At 51.2% G+C, this 22,144-nt stretch overlaps 4 protein-coding genes across 4 annotated transcripts; 1 reads left to right on the top strand and 3 right to left on the bottom strand.

The window, feature by feature from the left end:
* Positions 1 to 399: 399 nt before the first annotated feature.
* COCSUDRAFT_83709 (hypothetical protein) lies at positions 400 to 3,860 on the bottom strand (the record flags this gene model as incomplete). The annotated part of the gene is made up of 9 exons (XM_005647424.1): positions 400 to 411; positions 608 to 797; positions 1,098 to 1,204; positions 1,609 to 1,699; positions 1,977 to 2,187; positions 2,545 to 2,748; positions 3,170 to 3,288; positions 3,551 to 3,617; positions 3,854 to 3,860. The coding sequence occupies 9 exons, from the start codon at positions 3,858 to 3,860 to the stop codon at positions 400 to 402; spliced, it is 1,008 nt and encodes a 335-aa protein (XP_005647481.1).
* Positions 3,861 to 4,674: 814 nt separating this feature from the next.
* On the bottom strand, positions 4,675 to 5,326 carry COCSUDRAFT_9280 (TPR-like protein; the record flags this gene model as incomplete). Its single annotated transcript, XM_005647326.1, has 3 exons — positions 4,675 to 4,777; positions 4,994 to 5,159; positions 5,260 to 5,326. Coding segments are annotated over 3 exons (336 nt in total), but the record flags the coding sequence as incomplete, so codon positions are not given.
* Positions 5,327 to 8,088: 2,762 nt separating this feature from the next.
* On the top strand, positions 8,089 to 15,554 carry COCSUDRAFT_63964 (hypothetical protein; the record flags this gene model as incomplete). Its single annotated transcript, XM_005647325.1, has 10 exons — positions 8,089 to 8,132; positions 8,302 to 8,542; positions 8,878 to 9,090; positions 9,362 to 9,780; positions 12,055 to 12,161; positions 12,396 to 12,631; positions 13,125 to 13,210; positions 13,346 to 13,580; positions 14,297 to 14,512; positions 15,087 to 15,554. 10 exons carry the CDS (start codon positions 8,089 to 8,091, stop codon positions 15,552 to 15,554), a joined length of 2,265 nt encoding a protein of 754 aa, XP_005647382.1.
* Positions 15,555 to 19,054: 3,500 nt separating this feature from the next.
* Positions 19,055 to 20,547, bottom strand: COCSUDRAFT_53676 (hypothetical protein). The gene is made up of 3 exons (XM_005647324.1): positions 20,231 to 20,547; positions 19,910 to 20,097; positions 19,055 to 19,746 (listed from the first exon to the last, which is right to left on the bottom strand). The coding sequence occupies exons 1-3, from the start codon at positions 20,342 to 20,344 to the stop codon at positions 19,236 to 19,238; spliced, it is 813 nt and encodes a 270-aa protein (XP_005647381.1). The 5' UTR covers positions 20,345 to 20,547; the 3' UTR covers positions 19,055 to 19,235.
* Between the last annotated feature and the right edge of the window lie 1,597 nt (positions 20,548 to 22,144).

Below are 22,144 nucleotides of genomic sequence, written 5' to 3'. Positions count from 1 at the left end.
ATAAAACTCACTCAGGCTGTACTATTACGCCATTGTGATGCTCTCTCGGACAAAGAAATGCACCGAGGGATGCAGGCTCCCTCCAATTTCTGCAATAATCACGTGTCATGGCTGCCAAGATGAGTACTTTGCCAAAATAGCACTTGCAGAGAAGGGGTTCATAATATGGCAACAGGTCAGGAAGAGCCGTTCAACAAACAAGTGTGTTTTATGGGTGAGAACGCTGCAATACTCAAGGGGGAGACTGGAGTGGCACCTTTGTAACGGGCGTCTCGTCAAGGTACTGCACGCACTGCTGCCAGGATGTGCACGCCTTTGCAGACGCGCCCTCCTCGCTCCATGTGCTGATCAGACTGTCTCCGTGCGTTGTCACCTGCAAACCACATCACGCAATATCACTCAGCCTGAAGCCTACACACGTTGCAAAGTGCAAAGTGTTGGGCATGACAGAATCTGCATGCCCCGTGTCATGCAGCTTATTCTCAGTGGGTGCCACCTTCCTGGGCCATCTGTGCAGTTACCCCAGGGTCTCATTCCTTGCTTTGCCTGCCTAGAAGAAAAGAAAATGGAGCATGCAGGTGGCATGCCTCACAGGCGAGCATCCCACCTTGAACCAGAAGACAACAGCGTTCCACCGGCCGCTGCAGGTTGCTGGGACTTTGAGCGTACGGTCAGACTCCCACAGGATGTCAGGCAGGGCATCATCTCCCAAGCAGCCTCCTGAGAGCGAGTCAACGCGCCTCTGAACGTCCAAGTCAATCGCTGTGAAAGCACTGGACAGCTGTTTGTGCGGCACCCTGCAAAAGTGCAAACCTTTGAAATCATGTAGTCAAATTGGACTTGCCATTGTTTTCCTATATTTGAAACTATTCTTTTATGCGCTTTTTGGTAAATGTGCACTACTGGCAGCTCTCTACTTGCATTCTCAAAACCCTTGTTCAACGCCGGATGCCTATCATGGCGCTCACCAAGAGTTGCAAGTATTTGATTCAGAAGTGCTCATGACCAGGGGGTACTATAGACTACAGGGGTAGTCTTTAGTCCCCTGTCATTACGTGTGAGAAGGGGGGAATTGGGAATTTAATTCCTGGTCGGACCTGCTGAGGTCAATCTTCTCGTGGCCATTCCAGCGGTAGCGGTTGAGGCCCGACAGGTCAAAGCCTGACACATCACTGATTCGCATCTCCACCAACATGGCCCTCACCTGCGCACAGCACGCCAGGAATAGTGATGCAGCTGTACACAAGGATGACTTGATCCAAGCTTCACACTGCATGAGCAGCAAGTCAGGATGCTGTGAGCAGCAATTGGGCAAAACTCTGATTCAGGATTGGACAGTCACTGGGGGGTTTCTTTTTTAACGTAGGCCCCGGCTGGCGGGGGGCGGCACAAATACTGAGCACTGTGCCCACGGCTGATTGGATCTAATCGGTCTTGCTTGGATCTGGCGAGTCCAACAAGGGGTAGGGTTGTGGGCAGCCACTAACTGCAGCTTGTCTGCAGGACGTACCTTGCCTTTTGGCAGGAAAGGCGTGTAATGACAAAAATAGTAATGGTAGTTTGTGTTGCAATTTCTCAGCAGGTAGATGGCAGAACAGTTCTGCTCACCCTCAGGAATGTGGGAGTCACTCGCGCGCCCCTTTTCAGCAGGTGGATGCTGGCATAGTCCAGTGCAATCAGCAACCCCATGCCCAGCACGCTGCAGCAAAACAGCATCGTCCAAAGTCAGCTAATAAAATATCTTGCATTGGTCAGGATCTGCCTTAGCAGAATTATATGGAGTCTGCAGGCCTTTCCAATGCAAAGCTGGTCTTTCTCGGCTCTTTCTTGACTCTTAAAGGAATCTCAGAGCCATCATAACGTGCTCCAAGAATGCATGCCATTGCACCCGGAAACTCAAAGTTGGATGAGCCTGGTCGGTAAAGAGCAAATAGCCTGGAAATTCTCCATGCAGCAGTGGAAGGGTTGCAGTACACCTGTGGTCTAGCAGGTCAGTGACAAGCACATCTGCGCGCTCTGGCAGCAGGACGGCTGCATCTTTGATCTTAGCCGCCGCAGCCGCAGCCGCCCCAGCTGCAGCGGGGGGACCCGGTGCACTGGCACTGTCTGCACCTGCTGCATCCCGGCTGGAATGATGCTTCATCTCCTCGTCCAGAGCTTGTTGCACATCTGGAGGGAGCTCCTCGCCTGAAATATATCAGCAACCACATGCTGCTGACCCATAAATGATTATTAGATTTCTCGCGCACACATAGCGAAGGCCCGCTAAGTCACCGCATGGACTAGAAATAACACTGCTTGACTCCATGCCTGTGACTCGCAAGTACCTCCAGGCAGACTTTCCGCGTGACTAGTGTCTTCGTAAACAGCATTCCATCCTCATGCAGCTGACAACATTGAGCATAGGGAATGTCACCCTGTGAATTCAGGTGTTGCTTGACGTACCTAGTCCTTGAAGGATGGAAAAGTAGCTATTACTGATAACGACAGTGTCCCCCCTGTAAAGGTAACTTTTCCATGATATTGTAGACCTGCCGAGCACACCTTGCACGCCGATGCAGCGCAGCGGGCAGTCCACAATGCGCACATTGGCGGCTCCCGGCGCGTCTAAATTGGCGTCCAGCGCCTGCCGGGCCATTCTGTAGAGCATGCGGCTGCGCTCAACGGCTGTCACCCGGCCGGCACCAGCGCGAGCCGCCATCAGTGCGAGGAGGCCGCTGCCAGCTCCCAGCACTAGAATGTGCGCGCCTGTAGAGCAGAAGATAATCCATTGCGTGACATTTGATAGCAGAAGATTGTGATTGTGTTCCTTCGGCAGGGAAAATACTGGCTTCAGTGAAGCCAAGCTGAAGCGTGAGATGAAACCTCCTGCCAGCGCCCAGCAACAGTGTGTGAGTGCTAGAGCATCACTGACAAGCTCAGTCATCATGCTTGCATCAGCAAAGTGGCGATGGTTTGAGTGGCGATGGTTGGAGTGGCGAGGAAGCCAGTGATAACGGGACGCTGCTGCTCACGAAGCAGTCCAATATAATGTAGGCCATGCTTATATTGCCCAGGTATTGGATCTTTGTCGCAGCGTAAAGGTACTGCCTTCTGGGCACTGGCATGCTTCTTTTCCTCGCAGTCAAATCTGTCCTCAGAAATTCAAACACAAGGCGCCTGCCCGCACCTGGCTGCTCGATCAGGGCTGCAGCAATGGCGGCTTCATAGGCGGCCAGCCGGCGCTCATCAGCAAGCAGCGGCAGCGCTGCCTTTGGATTTGCTAGGTCCGCCAGAGCACTAACATACCTGCAGACCGCCGCAGCGCAATAGGGACGGTGCTGAGTATTCCCCATCATTTCTTCACATCTTGACTCCACTTGGGCATGCTTTGCTACCAAAACAATGTGGGGATAATACCACAATGCTGTATGTTACAGTGGTGGCAGACTGCACTTCTGATTCAGATACGCACTGCCTTGCACAGTCTTGTGTGTGCTTATTCTTTTTTCATTATTTTTATGTTATTTATTCAGTTCAAGGGGCTGCAATTATGGAAAGGCATGCGCACCCCATGAGCATGCGCGCCCTGGGATCCGCCATGAATCGCGCCTTGTCCAGTCGCTTCAGCTTGCTGCCTGGGAAGAGGGTCGGGCGCCTGCACAGCAGTCATCATGCAAAACGATACATTTCATCCTGTTATTAATTTGTCTCTCTTATCTGCAACTACGGGCGCTTTGCACTTTACGAGCAGAATATGGTGTATCAAGCAGAAGGTCAGTTCTGTGCCTCTAGGCCATGCAAGCGACGCACAAATATGCCACAACAGGCAGGCAGGCCGCTTGAAGCAAGACAGGTGCCAGCATAAATAGACTTTCCATATACAACCAGAAATCCCCAATATCTTTTACATTCCACGTGACTGTGCAACGAGGGCCATCACAGCAGGCTCCGGTCTTGAGCAAGCAGATGACCTCTATCTGCAGCCACCTATCACAGCATGCAAAGCAGGAATGCATGTGGATTGAGGGACTTGCCATTCATAGTCTTCCATGTCCCAGTCTGGAGCGGTCATGCTCTGCTTGAATTGCCGCTCCATTCCCTCCTGCAGCTCGCGCCGCCTGACCTGCAACAGCAGCTGCCCTGCTCACACCACAAGCTGCCCAACACAACCCGCATGACGCAGTATTACTTTCTTGACCCTTCACCCCTCAATGGCAGCATTGAGAAATGCATTGCTGCCTTGAAAAGACGCATTGACTTCCACCTGTAGGGTGGGCAGGCCATCCCTATAATTCTTCCATGCACAGTAGAGGAGACATTGTAAGGCAGCCAAAAGGGAGCCACCATGCTGGCACAGCAAGAGCTTAGCACAAGGACTATTGTGACAGGCTGTTCCTGCAAGAGCCAAGGTGCGTCTGCAGACGAGCTGCAGGTAAAGGCTGCCGCACATCCTACCCCTTGATGGACTCCCCAGATCCAAGCAAGACCCAATCAACCGCGGGCACGGTGCTCAGCTTTTTACCTCAGTCCTCCGCCAGCTGGGGTCAGCGCAAAGATGTAAAGTTCAAAATTTGGAATTGAGATTAAAGATCGCACCGCTCGGAGCTTCAGGACGAGGTTGCGGCGATGCGCGCCCAGCTGAGCCTTGAGACAGGCGTCTTCGTACAATTTGTGCGCCTCCGCTGTGGCCTTTCTGGCAGCCAATTCCTTGTTGCTGGGGTCCAAGGAAAGCCCTCTGGCAAAAGCAGCGGCAGCTGGGCCATACTGATACATAGCCAGGCATGTCATGCCTAACCTGCAACACAGATCCATCACAATTCTAGATGACACTACTGGTTTAGAGACCCATTCCAAACAAACCAGAGCACCTGTTTTGACGAATACTGAGGCCTGCGTTGCTTGGAGGCTGGCTATTGGCTCTGTGAGTGTGACTGAGCAGTGTGATTTCTGGGCCTGAGAATCAAGTTGACAAGTTGAGGAGTTCAGCTGGGAGGATGGACAAAGGGGATACCTGAAGAAGCCCTTTGGCCAGTCCGGCTTCAAGCTCGTGGCCTTCACAGCGTCGTTCCGGGCTTCTTGCTTCGCAGCCAACATCAAATAGGCTGCTGAGCGATTCGCAAACAGCGATGCGTCTTTCGGTGCTCCAGCGATGGCTTGGCTGTACAGTTTTATAGCCTCTGCAACAATGCATTGACGAATCCTTGGTAAAGGATTTATACATTAAGCCACATAGCTTGTACAACCAGCAAATTAAAATACCGGTTGTTATAGGCTCACCCTGGTATCGCTTGTCCCGGAATGCCTGGTTGCCAGCGGTTTTGGACTGATCGACAACGAATTGCAACAGCTCGGTCGGAGTCTCGTGCAAGGAAGCCCCATGGAACCTTTCTATGTCTTTCAATTGAGTCTCACTGGCCACTGTGGGGTCCGTTATATCGACCGTCATTCCGTCAGTTGATCAAAGGTTGATCAAGCGTGCCCAAACAACTCATGCTCTAAGTGCACACATGCCCTTCACCGTCCTCTTCAGATGCAAATAATAATCAATTTGAGTGCTGTATCATGACATTCTTTCCCTACGCAGAGAGGGAATATCGCAAAGGACAAACTTATTAGGGCTAATAGGGTTTGTAACGCCTGCTCTGTGTTCTATTAACACCTGCTTTGAAGATTGGAGAGGGAGTTTTAGACGCCTCAACAAGATTTTTTATGTCACACCAGCGAGCGCGCCACAATTCTACTGCCAGCAAGGGTCAATCTCGCGCAGATCTGCCGAGATCAGCCCAGGCTCCCTGCACACTTAGGTGCTTTTGTAGCAGACTGGCAGTTCATACTGTGCCTTTATCAAGCGTGCTTACTACTTCGCCGCAATTCTTCTTGGTGAAGGGGTTCCAAACCGATTAAATCGGGCGGTTAATTGAGGCCCAGAACGGTCCCCCAAGCTTTTGTAGGGGTCGCTTGCTGACTCCATTCGTGAGTTTCAGAATTTCATAGTCCTTTGTGGCTCCACGTAGTATATCTAAGGCCGAGCATTTGATCACTGGGGGACTATCTGACGTGTGGCAGCATGAGTGAAGAGCAAGAATTGGTGTCCATGTTGGACCTAGCTTACGGAGATCCCCTTTGGCAACTTGAGACTGAAACCGATTCGAGAGCAAGTGGGTAATGCTGAAGCCCAATAACAAATATATCGTTATCCACTCTTCGATTGATTGATGCCATCGTCCGCCATTGTAGCAAAATTTACGGCACTGCTTTTTTCACAAAGTGCTAACCATAACATGGTGATCAGGCACTAGAATGGGCCCGCGCAAGAGCATCTTCAGCCTACTGCCCCTGGATGTGACAAGGAAAATATTCCGTCATCTGGATCATCAGGACCTTTGCAACGCAACCAGCACCTGCAAGGAACTCTGGAAGTGTGCTTCCGCTACTGACAGACTCGAGGCCTTTCTGCGTGACGAGTCCCACGCTTTGTCCCTGGAAAACTTCATAAGGAGGCACTCCGTCAACCATGGCATGAGGGTAATTCGCTCATATACAATTGCTCTCCTATCTCTCTAAGCTGGACAAAGCTGAGCCCACGACCCATGCAATGATTACTCTTGCTGCTGCTCCTTCTATCAGCAGATTGAGAGGACAAGTTCTGTATGCAGGTCAAGCACTTGCGCATGACCCTCAAACCATCAGGTGAGGAATCCAGCGCAGCCCAAACTTGATGACACTGGCAAGGAGCGCCAGTCCTTGGCGCACATGCAAGTAATTTGTTTGTCAGCCGGCGGGACACACCGTACTGCTACATGCATGGCAATGTTCCAAAGTGAGCATGACATGGGTCATAATGGTTGCAGATGAACCGCTCGGTACACCAGAAGAAAAATGCGCGCCAAGAAATCCCAAACTGATTGGGTCCGTCAGTTTGGCTCTGGTCCCCTGTATGTTCACCCTTACCACGCTGAAGCTGGAGAACATCTACTGCCCCGATCTACTGCCAGAAACGCTCAGACGTGGAAAGAGAGTGTGCAACATACTGGTGAGTAGCACACAACCCATTTTCATGAGCCAGTCCTCACAAAAGCAACATAATTTTTTGATAGTCTGCCAAGTCAGTTGCAGACACTGTATTCTAGATTGCTCTGAGTGCAGTGAGGTATTTTGTGTGCCTCCTTACAGGTTGCCATCATGGCCTGCCAAGAGCTGAGGCATCTTCACATTTGCATTGAAGTGTGGGAAACTCCAAGCATTATGTACGACAGTTTAATCACCATCATACAGGACAACATGCCCAAGCTCACCATTTTGCAATGGAAGGCAGCAGGGAGCGATATTTGCCCAGGGCCACTGTTCTTCAGGTGATTTGTCCCTTCAATAAATTTTTGACAGACTTTTTGAGTCCAAGGGGTACTTAAGACTCCTTTGCATTCTGTACTTGTCAGCATCCCTGCAAAGCCATTCCAGAAGGTGCTTGAACGAAGGCATAGTTGCCCTATGTATTTGCAGCGAGGACTTCTTGGCTGATCTAGTAGCCGGCCCACCAAATGGCCTTCAGCTGCTGCAGACCGACAACTACACCTCTACCTTGATAGAAAATCACGAAAGACCTTCAGGTGTGGCACTCTGTTCACCTCTTGCCCGCTTTTGGGGAAACTGTGGCCTTGTGCAAAGAAGTGGCTGCCCAAGTCATGTACAAGAATGAGAAGAAAAATATGATGCGCCAGGGATCTCTAAAGAGTTAGCTGGGCAGTCCATGCGGTGCTTGGCGCTGCACAACAATGATATGGAGTTTAATCAAGACTTGGGGCAACTTCTAGCTGGGTACCCAAATCTGGAGGAACTCTATTTGGCGCCTTTCCAAACATCCGATCAGGACAAGCCATTTGTCTTCAGTGAGCTCTTGCAGCCCTGCCTACAAAGCCTTCGCTTGCTCGCTCTCACCCTCTTCAACCCCACCGGATTTGTTTCCCCAATGAGGTCCCAAGGCTTCTTTTTGCTCAAAGAAGCAGCGCTGAACTGCAGGACAATTTGATGGAGTTTCATTCTGCCCTTCATGCATGCCACATGCTGAAGGCCAGATGTGGTTTCACAACCTCGCAGGATGCAGGCGGCATGTTGGAATTGCCAAACTTGGAGATCCTGGCGATTGATGACCTGTACGCAAACTTGCCACCTCTTGGCATAAGGTACTTATAGCGATGCCCTATCCCTCCACCTCTTATTTTGTCGCTGAATGAGCTGCAAAGTGCACTTGGGTCAAGAGCAACTCCTGTTAGAGCACATACCAACAAGCAGGAAAATTGAGAACTGCCGCTGCATGCACAGGTGCCCTCAGCTCAAAACATTGGCCTTCAACTGCAGCGGGAGCTATGATTGGGTGCAGCAGTTTGCGCAGCTGCCCTTGTCATCCACCCTGGTGAACGTGCAGCTGATGATCCAGGGTACAACCTACCACCCTGAGTCGGACCACATTCCTGAGTTCTGGCAAGTGCTGGGTGCTGCTCGCAACTTGTCCACGCTCAAACTCGTCTTCTCAGCGTTCCAGCAGGAGGGCGTCCACAATCAGGTGCGATCTCAGCAGAACAAATGTGCCTCTGCACTCTTTCATGTCGCTTGTTGCACAGATTAATAGGCTCCTTGCATGGTAATCTTTGCCCTAAATGATTTCATATGCAAGACCCGTCACTGGGTGGTGAATAATCATTCTGCAATGCAAGTTACTTAGATCCTCTTTGCACATATATAATAACAAAGACTGGCCTGTCATTGTGCAAAAAAATCATGCCAGACTCAAAGGCCCTTACCTAAGCCAACATGATGGCTCTTAGCTATCTTAGGAAGGGCACAAATGCATGCTGTGTTCCGGATCAGATGTAGAAGCCGGTGTGTGCTGACGCGTAGGTGGAGGCATTTCTCAGGAACGCTTCGTTTCAAAATTTCAGATGGCCAAACCTCCAGGAGCTGGGCCTCTATTTGGCCCCCTGCAAGTACACCAGCATGCAGCCGCATTTCATGCAATCTGACATCTGCAAACCGGATTTGCTGGACACCGGACATGTTTGGTCATCGATACAAATCCTCAAGCAGTACGGCTTCTTCCCGGCGCTGTCTCAGGTTACCTTCAAGGAATGCCTTCGATTGAAAAGAAAATCAGCTCATTATTACCTGTACCTTTCGTGGTCTCCTTCTTACCAGACCGGCTTCCTCAAGCAAGTAGCTGCAGTCTCCTTGGATCCCAGAGTGCCTCAGTTCAAGCAAGTAGCTGTCTCCTCAAACACATGCCATGGAGGCTAAAAAGAAGCATGCGGAACACAGTTCTCTTGTTCGTTTTCTGCCTGTAAAAAAAAGCTACAAGCTGATGCTCGGCTGCGCTGTTCTCTCGCAGGTGAATTTGTATCCGGTGCTGTGGGAGCCCTTCACCGGCGAGGGGGAGGTGGCGCCCGAAACTGGGACACTGATGGTCGATTCGCTGAATCTCATTGGCGTCCGGGTGACTGCGCTCGAGGCGCCGGGGCATGAGATCGGGGACTGCGGCTGGCGCTGCATGGGTGCCCCCGGGCCGGAGGCCGAAGCCGTCGGCTGCGCGCTGCGCTGCCTGGACATGACTCAGGCGGATCCTGATCAAGGCGGCTCTGATGGTGAAGATGGTGAAGGGGGTGATGATGCAGGCGAGGGGAATGAAGAGGGTCCGGGGGTTGATGATGCGGTGGAGGAGGGGGGGCAGGGGAATGATGAGGGTGAGGGGGGTCATGATGCGGTTGACGAGGGCGGTGAGGGGATTGCAGAGGGTGATGTTGGGGCCTAGTGAGTCAGCAAGGCTGGCTGCACAGGTTGCCGCCGGAAAAGCAGTTTTGTGCTAGAGCTGTCCTCGACTTCCAGTAGGAGATACACCTTGTCTCACAGTCTTGTGAAGCATAAGAGCGGGCTGACAAATCATGTCCACAGTCAACAGCCAGATGGACTCTTCAAGACGATCTACCTTTTGAAGTGTGCATGACTGGGGCTCCTATGTGTAGCGACTGCGCTTGCACAACTCCGGTGCAACCGCTGCGGCATGCTTCATGAAAGTGATCACTGAAATTCATCTGCCTTCTTACCTAATCTTATAAGCCATGCAACCAAGCCTCTCATCAACTGCAATTGTGTGTAGGAAGAGACGCAGACCAGTCAAGCAGGGATAATCAGCCAGTCTGCCAAGACGCCGAGTGCGGCATGGCTGTTGCCATGCCAGTCCTACTTGCAGTCACTGCAACTTCGGTGGTTGCATGCATAAAGAGGTGTCTAATGCTCTTGTACACATCATCCGTAAGGTCGTGTTCCCAATTCCTCGTTTTGATCTCATGCATCCTGGCAGTTTCAGATTTGGCAGCTCCCAGGCAGCTCCCAACTTTTGCTAAGGCCCCCACATTTCTGTAGGGGCCCGTCATCTCATTCGTGAGTCAGGAAAGCAATCGTCGAAAACATTACGGATGAAAAAGTTTTCGATTACTGGCCCGAAACATTGAAGTTGTGATGTTGTTGCTACGATAAGGTGGGCGCTAGTGTTGCTTCCAAGGCATATTCGGAACAAACAGGTCAAGCGCTTTTCCTTTCATCGGGTCGATTGTGCATTCCTGCGAGTGTGATTGCACATGCTTAGGACCTCAGATGAAAGTGAGGGTTGAGTTCGTGACTGCACACCGGCGATTTCTATTGCGCAGTCCTGTTCTACTGCTCTTCCTGATTGATGCGTGCGTTGTTTAGGTGCAACAATGGACTCACCTCGTGGAACATTTGAAGATTTATCCGTTGATATGACAAATAAGATTTTCCGACAACTGGGAGGGGCGGATCTCTGTAGTGCTGCCAGCACCTGCAAGGATTTCTGGAAGTACGCATCTGCTGTTGAGACAGTGGAAACCGTTCTTCATGGGGAACAGCACGCTTTTTCCCTGGCCAAATTCATGCTTGCCCACACCAACGATGGCATGAAGGTGACCAACTTTTACTGCCCGAAGATCACATCCTGTACTTCTTCACAAGTGAACGTGATCCTAGTGCTGCTATACATCATGCTGAGCAGACGTATCACTGCAGGTGAAACGCCTGGCATTGTGCCTGCATATACCAGGTGATCTTCTGCACCTCCCGAATATTGTGCAAGGACGCCTTTATTAGAGCCGATATGTGCCTGCCAGCAGTCTAATTTATGCCTAAACAATTTCGAAGCGAGCCGTATCTGTTGCAAACATTGCAGATGAAGCATCCCCAGCGCCACTAAAGCTGCTCTGCTCCATCAGCCTGGCAGTCAGTAGTTGTTATCGCACACTGACTACGCTGAAGCTGGAGAATATCTACTTCCCTGACTTACTGCCTGGCGCTCTGAAGAGCCGAGAAGAGATCACACCCATCCTGGTGAGTCATCAACTTCAAGACTTCCATCTGAAGAGCTCGAACCTGTGATATTGATATGGTTATCTTGACTTTTGGCAAGTTGACCAAACTTATCAGACACCTTGTAAAGGTCTCATATTAATCCTGTGACAATTAAGTTCCTTGTGTTGGTGTTCAAATCACACCGGTTGGGCTCCACACTTTGTTTACTCCTGCCGCTTAGTCACTGGTGGAGGTGCAGTCCAGTCAGCAGTCCTGTCTGACCGTTACACAAAAGCCTTGGACTAAAATTATCCTGTGGATGTCTTCTTTCCAGACCATGACAGTATGCTGCGAGCAGCTGAGGCATCTCCACTTCAAGGTCCAAGTTGTACAGGAGCAGCACTGCGAAGTCTGCGACAAGGTTGTTGACCTCGTGATTGATTCGATGCCCAGTTTGGCCATACTGCAATGGAAGGAGATTGGCAGAAATGTCGCACCGGGCCCCCTCTTTTTCAGGTGATCAAAACATCCCTTGCCTTGACCTTTACCTTGCATGCTCTTCTTGGAATTCTGTGGCTTGTATCAGCACTCTTAAATTGCTCGATCCAGCACTGGCCGACCTCTTCAAGTATCAAGCGTCCCAATCTCTCAATAGTCACTCGGTGCCAGATGAAATAAAGCTTTGTTATCTCTGCTCTAAAATGTTGATTTTGTGGCATGCAGTGATGAGTTTCTGGCAGAGATTGCCGCGAGCCCATCAGCCGGTCTACAGCTTTTGCAGCTCGATGATTACGATTTCTACCCTCCCTCTGAGCCCCCCAAGACCCCAGGTGGGACTTTCTGCTTGGGTGTCTGTTGCCTCACACTTGTGAACCCAAATAACTTTTGCAATTTCTGTTACAACCCATCTGTGCTTCTCCTTTTTTGGTCTGCTCCTTGAAGATGCTGCCTATTTAAGTGCATGTGGACATCCCTGTTCCCAGTCTGGCCGTCTGTCAGCATTGTGACAGCTTTGATGAAGGTGATTAATTTACTGACCTGAGGCAAAGCCCATGTGCTGTCAGGGATCCTGGCAGCTGGGAAGTCTCTGCGCATCCTGGCGCTGCATAATTTCTCAAGGCACTTTGATGGGGAGCTGGTGTCCGTGCTTGCTGGGTGCCCACATCTGGAGGAGCTGTACCTGGCGCCCTTCAGAGTTCCTGCTGAGAAGCCCATGAATTTTGTCCAGATGTGGCCCTGCCTCGAGAACCTTCGCATCCTGGTTCTGGACCTCATCAGCCCCAGTGGCTTTGTCTCCCCGGTGAGCACCTTTCCCTCACACCCCCCAAGAGCTGTTGAAACCTCTTGCGCAGCCTGCGAAACTTCTCGAGCAGGTTGGGCTATCTGTTGAGCGGCCGATGTAGCCGGTGCAGAAGCAGTTGAGGCTTGGCTAAGTGTAGGATTGCCTAAGGCAAAAGGGTTGAGGAAGAAGCGGTAGACCTTACCTGCTTCACAGCTTATCTCCCCTTTATAGTCACTCTGCATGGTAAATATGCCCAACCCTGCAGAGGTGCTCGCCAATGTGCGTGCACGTTTTGTAGCCTGCCCAAATCCAAATCCAAATGTAGATACTGTTGCTGGGCAGATCGCAGCACCAGCGAACTCACTATAGCGATGAAAACTGAAATAATAAAGTTCGCTTGTCACACATTTATGAACATGTCCACGTCACTGCTGGTGAATACATATTATGCACAGTGGGAGAGGGAATTAGCGGAGGGGCTTCAGTCAACATGTGAGATGCTTTCTTGCAGGATGCAATGAGCATGTTGGAGCTGCCAAATTTGGAGATTTTGGGAGTTGAGGACCTGTCAGCAACCATGGTACCACTCGGCTTGAGGTATATTACAAATATATACCCTTTTGCTGGACCTGCAGTGCCCAATTTTACATGCACATGGAGACAGAGTCATCTGGACAATGAGTCAATGTGGCACAAAAGGCAAAAGGGGCTGACTGTGGGCTACATGCACAGGTGCCCTCAGCTGAAAACCTTGGTGATGAACGGCAATGGGGGCCACATGTGGGGACAGCAGTTTGCGCAGCTGCCCATGTCGGCCTTGCTGGCCAATGTGCAGATAAAGATCCAGGCTGGAATGCCGGAAATGGAGCAGGCAACGAAATTCTGGCAGGGCCTGAAAGCTGCTCAGGGGCTGACCACCCTCAAGATCATCTTCTCAGCGTTCCAGACAGAACACATCCACGGAACGGTGACACCTCTGCCCCAAAGTTCACATTCTGCGCCCTTTGTTTCAGCAGGCTTCATATCCCTAATATTTTCCTGCCGGAACCAAGGTGCGTCTGCAGACAAATTGCATGTAAAGGCTACCGTAATCCTACCCTTTGATGGACTCACCAGATCCAAGCTAGACCCCAATCAACCATGGGCACGGTGCTCAGTATTTACACCGGCCCCCGCCAGCCGTAGCCAGCCGGGTTTCAAATGTGCAAGGCTTTTGCCAGTCTTGCCAGGCCTTCCCGGAGCTTGTGGCTACCTCTCTTGCAGCTAATCATTATGCTGAAGGCGTTTGACTTGTCATTGCACGCATCCTGACATCTCGAGGGACAGGCCTTCAATGCGTGTGGTGAACACCACTTTGGCTGAGCAAATTTTGCCATCATGTTTCCTGGCCTTCTTTGGCCACCAATAATCTGCTGAGCAGCGCTTTTGTTTGCAACTTAACGATGCAGTTGGCATACTACATCCCTTGTGTCAGCTGTCCCGGCAAGATTACATGGCATGCGCCAAACCTTGGCTTCTAATCCGGAAGGTATTGCGGGCCTTTAAAAGGAAGCTGCCATCTAAAAGGCAGCACCCAACAAGAAGGCTGGAAACAGCCAGGGATCTTTATTTGCACATTGGCCAGTGAGATCAGATGCGCGTGCCCACCCAAATTATGCCAACGCACGCCAATCTTCCTTGCAGGTGGAGCTATTTCTGATCAAGGCTGACGAGGCGAACTCCGCATGGCCAAAGCTGCAGGAAATTGGCCTCTACCTGACCTCCTGCAACTGCTGCAGCCGCTGGCCGCACTTTCAGCTGACAGCAGAATCCGAGTCGGAGGCGATTGACTTGAGATCCCAGATCTGGAGGCCCCTCAAAATCTTCAAGCAGAACCAGACCTTCCCACAGCTGTCCCAGGTGAGCTGCTGCCAAAAAAAATGCAAAATGTGAAAATGAAATTTTATAAAAAAAGAAGTGAATTATTCCGGTGCTCCTTGAGCCTCTCAGAACTTGCAGAACATGCGATCTGTGCAGTATTAAATTTACACACACTTATTAAGCCTTCCAAGGCTAGGTGCGCTTCAGTAGCACCTCTATAAATATCTTCCCAAATTCCCTGTCCTATTAATCTGTGCATGCGGCGGCAAGTTCCCGGATGAGCATATCCCCAGCAATTCCTGGGTCCAGAAATACTTACAGACAGTTGTCCAAAACTCTGCGCATGGCATCCTTCACACGATGTGTATTCCTCAGGACACTAAGGCCACAGATGACCTATAGGTGGGGCAATCTAACACATGACACTCAGGGCAGGGATGTCTGGAGACAGTGCAGAGCAGTGTCATTGGGCATGCATGCAACAGTCACAGTGGACTGCTGACTGGACTGCACCTGTACCAGTGACTAAGCGGCAGGAGTAAAGCCCTCTGTGGAGCCCACCAGTGTTATTTCAACACCATCATAATCTAATATGCCTTCCATTATACTGCAGGTGTGGCTGTACCCGGTGCAAGACATCCCGGCCGGCGTCAACGCTGCGGCCGAAGCCGCAGAGCCGACGCCGAACATCGTACACATGTACGTCGGAAGCCTGGATGAGAGACTTCTGGGGGCTGAAGAGGCTGGCGTGCGGGTGACTGCACTTGAGGCGCCGGGGCATGAGATTGATGACTCACGCTGGCGCTGCATGGGTGCTCCCGGGCCGGAGGCAGAGGCGATCGAGCGGGTGCTGCGCTCCCTCGACTTCACTCTGTCGGCGGAATACCAGGAGAATTACGAGACCGGGCATGCCGGCGGCGGCGGCGAGGGTGAGGATGGCGATGGTGAGGGGGATGATGGGGAGGGCGAGGGAGAGGATGGCGATGGAGAGGGAGAGGATGGCGATGGAGAGGGGGTGATTAATGAGCAGGGCGAGGGGAATGTTGAGGGTGAGGGAGAGGGTAATGCTGGGGCTGAGTGATGTGTTGAGGTTGGGTGTGAAGAAGGCATGAGCCTGAAACTGTAAGGGCTGACCAGGCCAAAAGGGCTGGTGCATGCTTGCACGCAATGTGTTGAAAAATCACTTTGCCGTGCCTATGCCTGCTGGCGAATTCCTGTATGTAACTTTGTGGCCTGGGTACCGCGCTGCACTTGGTACAATGTTTCGTTGATGCTCATTTTGGACAGTGTTGAATCAACACTGTTGATGCACAGGAATTGGCAGCGTCGGTGCATAATCGTGTTGGTGTCAGCATTGCCGGTACTAGAGGCCTGAAGGACACTGTTGAGGCAGATGATTGGAAGATCTGCTCTGTGGCCAGGACCTATGATTGAGCCGGGTAGCAATGTACCACAACTTTCTCTGTATGCAGATCCCAGGCAAGGGGTGGGAACAGCGTTTCTGCCAATATCATAAGCAGAGTGCAGCCTGTTCTTTGTAGCAAAGTGCTCAGGACATGACTTTCTCGATTGCCCATTGCAGAGTCATCCATGAAAAAGATCTGTCTGCCCTTGGCTTGCAAGAATGTGTGTAGACCGGGCTTGGAAGCAGCTGTAAACACCTAGAGGCACAGAGTTGCCCTTGGGTGTGAAGACCGCTTTACAGGGGCATTCGAAATGTGTACTTTGTATCATCAACCAAGGAGGCCAGCCTAAATCTGTGCAATGAATACAAGATGGCCTTGTCTGAACCTCCCAACTTCCTTCGGCTGGGTACCTGCGTTTGCTGGCGGCGTTACTTGTCTCCTACAGCACTCGTTACCTTTACAAGTCTTTGTTGCTTCTCAAATCATCTCCTTAACATATTGTTCTTCTTCATCTCAAGTCCCCATCCTCCTGCATCACTCTTTTGGAGTGTCCCTGAACGTTATGCGAAGGACGGAACACCGCGCCGACGGTGAGAGTTTCAGTGATAGTGATAGCGAGAGCAGTTCGGGGAGTGAGTACTCAGACAGTGCATCACACAGCAGTGAAACAGCATCTAATCCTCCGGAGGGAGGCTGTCCCGAGATCGAAAGCCCCAGAAACCACAAGCGTAACGAGGATGTCAGCAGAGCGTCTGCCGAGCATCTTATTCCCATCGTCAGCCCACAAACTAACAGCGAATATAACAGGAATGCGATTGCGGATGCTGCCTTGCAGAAGCTTCAGTCACTGCGGGAAAGGAGGAGATCATCAATATTGGGCCTGAAGGATGCGAACAATGGGCCCTCAGGCTCCGAGTCAGGTATCAATACTGCAAATCCAGCTGAGACCCAGAGCAATGGTGCCACACTGTGGCCCCAAATACCCTCCAGCAGATCGGATCGCAGCGCAGCTGCTGTTGCAAATTCAGCTGAAAGTCATTCCATCCCAACAGAAGTGGCACCAAACCATCCACTGGTGGACAGCATCGCTCTTCCCAGCACATCAGCTTGGATTGTGGAACAAAACGGGAATAGCCACAATGGGCAGCGCAGCGCATCAGGCATAAAGATGTCACAAGATTTAACCGCAGATGCAGCTGCAAAGCAATGCAGCAACCAGCAGACCAGTTCTGATAAACCAAGCATGTCACCAGCGGTATGCTCTTCCAATGTAGGGCACGTGCACTTGTGCTTGGATCAAAAAGATATCTACTCCAGATGGGATGCTAACTGAAGCAGTCTGGGAAGCCTGTATGCGACAAAAGGCAGTCACAAACCGCGGTGTTGTAAAACCAAGCTTATGTGGGCAGGAGCCTTGTCAGCAGGAGCAAGCACAGCGACAGCCGGGCATCTTGGCTCGCCTGGAGCTTGAGAGCATGCTCAGCCGCATCGAGCATCACTTTCAGGCATGCCACTCCCAAGCCAATTCTGGCATGGCCAAGCAGACACAGCCTTCCTAGATCCAATGCAAAGATTAGTACATCTGGACCCTGAGATCTAGATGCAAATTGTTGGCGCAATCTGGCCCAAATTGAGATGCTCTTCAGGTCCTCAGACTCCTGTGTGCTGTCAAGCAGGAAGAGAAGGCTGCAAGAGTGGAGGCTGAGGCGAGACTGGCTTCTGCTCGGCAAGCACACAAGCAGGTGTTAGCCCCAGAGCGGCAGCAGTTTAATGGCAGTGCTGTCCCTCTCTTGCAGAACGGCCCACAGAATGTGACAGATTTGTGCCAGAGTGTGGAGGCGGATCTGCTGCTGGCCAGGGCGGGCTTGGAGCAGCTGTGCCTGGCCGTCAAAGGTAGATCAATCCATGTGGAGTAGATTTTGCAGAGCTCGCACACCACAAATGCAATGATTTGAGCGCCATGGATATGCATGTTTGAGATCTCTCATGCTGATGGCGCAGTCTTCCAAGATGTGGGCATGCGCGCTTCAGAAGCAATGGCGAGGGTTGACACCTTTCTTGAGCAGCGATACAGCGCATTAGAAGGTGCATCTCTTCCTCAACCTCTAGTCTTCACGTGCCACACTTGTAATGCGGCCCAGAGCAACACAATTGAGCCATATGCATGTCTTAAGAAGCATTTATGGGGATGCTGACTGACCTGAATCTGCTTTCTGGTGACAGGGGTGTCACAGAGGGGCATCCAACAAGAGCCCGAGCCCAAAGCACATGTGCATCAGCCGAATGGTGCGGCAGCCGCTGGCTTGGAGAGTCGGGTCATGCTTGACAGAGCTAGCGGATTGCCGAGTGCCCATCACAGTAATGATTCCCGACCGGAGATGACCTGTGAGGCTCTTTTCACCTACCCTGCAATGTCATGCCACACAATGCGCTGCCGTGAGCTAAGCATCAAGCTTAACACATCAGCAGTGACTGGGCCCGAGGTGTAAACTCCCCATGTATATCTGCAAGAAAGGGAATTTGTGCCGCATAGGGCAGGGTAGAGCAGCCAAGCAGCCGGCGCCAAACAGCAGGTCAGAAGGCAGTGCTCCCCTGCAGCCCACACGCAGGCCGGGCGGCAACTCTGCTGCAGCCAGCCTTGACACAAGGCCCTTCCAGCGACAACGTGTGGACACGCGCCAGGCGACAAAGCAGCAGGTGCGGGGATCAATATGCATGTGAGCTTGAAGTGAGCCAACATTGCACATAATATGCATGAAATGTGCATTTAATTTCGCACAGATTTATGCGCTCAGTGAAAGTCTGCATGAGCGCTAAAATGTATGATTCACAGTGATTCCGAGTATGGCTCTCAGGACTTGCACAAAAGGAAGGCTTGGCAAGAAAAAATGACAGAGGTATGTGGTTTGCAGGCGCAAAGCATGCCTCAGCATGGGGTGCAGCCAGCAGCCAGCTATCAGGCGCCAAAACAGACGGATGATGTGGTCATTACAGAATCACCTCAGAGCATTTACAGCGGACCCATGTCCCCTGAAACGGCACTGTCACCCACATCTTTGCCCAAGTTGGTGCCCACACAGAACAGCCGCATTGCCAAGGCTCGACAGTGGTCGCATGCAAAACTGTCCAACATGAGTAGCTTGCCTCCCCAATGGGCCAGATAGTCCCTGCTTTAATCACTGCGCTATTACAAAGATCTTCTTGTACCTATCTGATTCTTGGCTCATAGGTAGCTGCTTTGTCTCAGACAATTCAATAAGGTTGATTTAAGAAGTTCACGCTCATGCTTTCAATCTGCGATGTAACACACTGATAATGAAGAAAAAGGTAGAAGACACCGGGCTTGCATGCTGTCATCACGACTGTTTTCTATTGTGGCGCTCAATGGCTGCAATGCCTGCAGCCCTGGCGGGTGGCAAGTCAGCTGGCTGTTGTGTCCTCTCAAGTGCTGTGGATTGCATGTTATGGGCACTGAAGAACAGCGCCAGGATGCCCCCACATACAGCCAAAACCATCAAAAGAAGCAACAAAGGCTGGGCTTTGCTCATAATCGCCTTCCATCTGTCAGGCCTGGGCTTCGCTTTTGCCTTGCATGTCTCCAACAAGTCAGGCACGCTGCCGTCAAAGCACTTCTTTCCTGACCCGCTGCCCGACACTCTCAGGCCGGCTTTCCTGCACAGGTCTGCGCCGTCGGCTGCAAGCTCTCTCAACTGGCTGCAGACCAGCGAGTTGTCGCTGCAAGGCATGAGCTCCTTCGAGAGGGAGTGGTACTCAAAGAAATCATCGCGGCAGAGCTCATGCCATGCGTCACATGTCTCTTCGCACACTCCCCCTTTCAGTCCCACGCCAACCTCTGGATCGCACAGCCTGCATTGCAAAACAGCTTCGACCTTGATCCTGGACATGATCAATTCAAACTCTTTATCTGGATTTGGATCTGTGCAGCCCTTGAGGATCAACAACTAAGACGTTGGCAAAATTACACAAGCTTTAGCAATTCTGTTCCAATTACAAGTGCCCCTGCACATACCTGCAGGCCAGCTTTGCCGTCATCTCCTTGCATCCCTCGGACAAAGAGCCGGCGTCCAGACTTGATTGGGTTTTAAGCCCAAATGCTTGGGCGTGCCTTCTTTCGCAGCAGGTGCAGTTGCTGTACTGCTGGCAGAAGGGAAGACGCACTGAAGAGGGAAATTTGCCCTCCTGGACTTTCAAGGGCCCCTACAAAGCGGCAAGATCGTTGAATACCGCTCGGTATTGACATCAAGCTTGTGTCTCGAGATGCTTCTTACTGACCGCTTGCCACTGTGAAGACCTCTGCACACTAGTTCTATAGGGCAGCGTTCATGCGTACTTGTGATTTGCAGTGCAATCTGTCATTTTTCTCCGCGCTTATACGGCTGCTGGTGCAAATTAAAGTCAGAATTGCAATTTTTTGTAGGCATCCTGGAGTGCAAGATCCTGTCATCTCCTTCTTAGAAGAGGATCAGATCGGCATTCTAACAGCACAAGCCACTAGAAAGTAATGCCAATACAACCTATTTTGTGGATTGCTTTCACAAAAGACTATGATTTGATTTCATAAGTGATGGCAACCAGATAGCATGAAGGAGCAGAGAGCCAGTTTCCAGCACCATGTCTCGAACTAATACAAATTAACAACGATCGGTCTTACAACAAATATAAGAGTTATGTCCTGTGCAGTCTTCAATGAAGTGATCACTGCTCTGACGATGAATAATCTGCTCCAAGGTTTGACAAGGTTGACTAAGCAGTCCAAGGGGACAGTAAAATCTCCCTCAAACAAGCATTCAACTTCTTCCGCACTTCGATTGCGCGAACAAAAATAAGTAGCACAACGAACGTTGCGTATCGAGTTGTTTGAAATATCTAAGGTGTCTGTATGGCACTTTCATCTTTGACACAGCTAGATGATGTGTACAACAACGTCTTACTAGAACACTATCGTATTGATCATAAAATTCTGTCACTGAGAATTTTGAAGATTTGAGTTCAAGGGATCTTCCAGAGTTGAGCTATCCAGGTAGATTATTGTTGCATAAGGCCGGGAGCCAGTTGCATCAGCTTCTCTTGTTTCAAGGTAGTCCATCATGATCGAGCAAGGAGTGGTGAAAGACTTGATCGATCAGCTCCTGACTGGAGACAAAGAGCAGCAGGCCTCTGCTGCAACTCACATCAGGTACATTGTCATTCTCTTGTGTGAGCCTCACAGTACTGTAGATATCTGCATCGAGATTGATTAAACCCGCTACAACTTGCATAATTTGCAATGATCATGGTACAGGGATCTATGTGCCGAAAAGGAAGTGTACCGGCCTGCCTTTGCGAGCGCTATCACCCCTCTTCTGGGCCTTCTTGACAGTGCAGTCCCCCCAAGCCCAGCCACGCTCGCCCTTACACAGACCGCCACCCAAGCACTGGGTTTGCTCTCTGAATGCGACACCAACAGAGACTCCATCAGGTGCAGAGGCTCAATCGTTGCATGCATGTGGACATGACAACAGCAGTGTCCCATTGCATGCAGGCAGAGACATGCATGAAAACCATTCTGTATCTCTTGTGCCATGTGTCTCACCTGATCTCAACATAGTTGTTGTACGTTGTCCAATATCAGGACTCAAATACGTTCAATTTGCAGGGCGGCTGGCGGGATTGAGAACCTGGTGAGCTTGCTAAAGGCCCTGAATGCGGCCACAGCATCAGACGCAGCGCGCAGCCTGCGGTCCGTCCTGCTGTCAGTGCTGCTGGCGCTGGCGGTGGATGAGCCCAACAGAGTGGTGGCCTACTCCGCTGGCGTCGTGCCAGTCCTCGTGCAGCTCCTGGGCACCAAGGGCGATCCGGTGGGTGCACACCTTCATGACAAGGCTCTACGGAATTGAAATTGGCACAAATGCTGTAGAAAGAAATTGATTCAGTGCACCTCAGCACAGATTATGGTGACTTTCTCTTGGCCCTAGATGACTGCATGCGTCACATTGGTCCTGGGTAAGCTTGCCATGATCCGTGTTCGGTCAATCTTCTGGCATGTTGCCACAGAGGATACTGTCTGTCTCGGAGGCATGAGGGGCATGAGGAGGATAAGGGGAATGCACCTGAAAAGCGGTGCCTCATGTACGTGATAAACTGCTGTTTGGATATTTTCGTCGGTGGACCACCACTTCGTGATCGGCTTGTTATCGAAACGCCGAATGGGGCCGAAGGCTCTAGTTGGATTCACGGGCCGGCCCTTGTTGGCCGGGTTGCATTG

The sequence above is a fragment of the Coccomyxa subellipsoidea genome, assembly GCF_000258705.1.
Source record: "Coccomyxa subellipsoidea C-169, whole genome shotgun sequence".
In the NCBI taxonomy this organism is placed as follows: domain Eukaryota; kingdom Viridiplantae; phylum Chlorophyta; class Trebouxiophyceae; family Coccomyxaceae; genus Coccomyxa; species Coccomyxa subellipsoidea.
The sequence above is the reverse complement of the archived record's forward strand: the minus strand, read 5'-3'. Positions and strand labels throughout refer to the sequence as shown.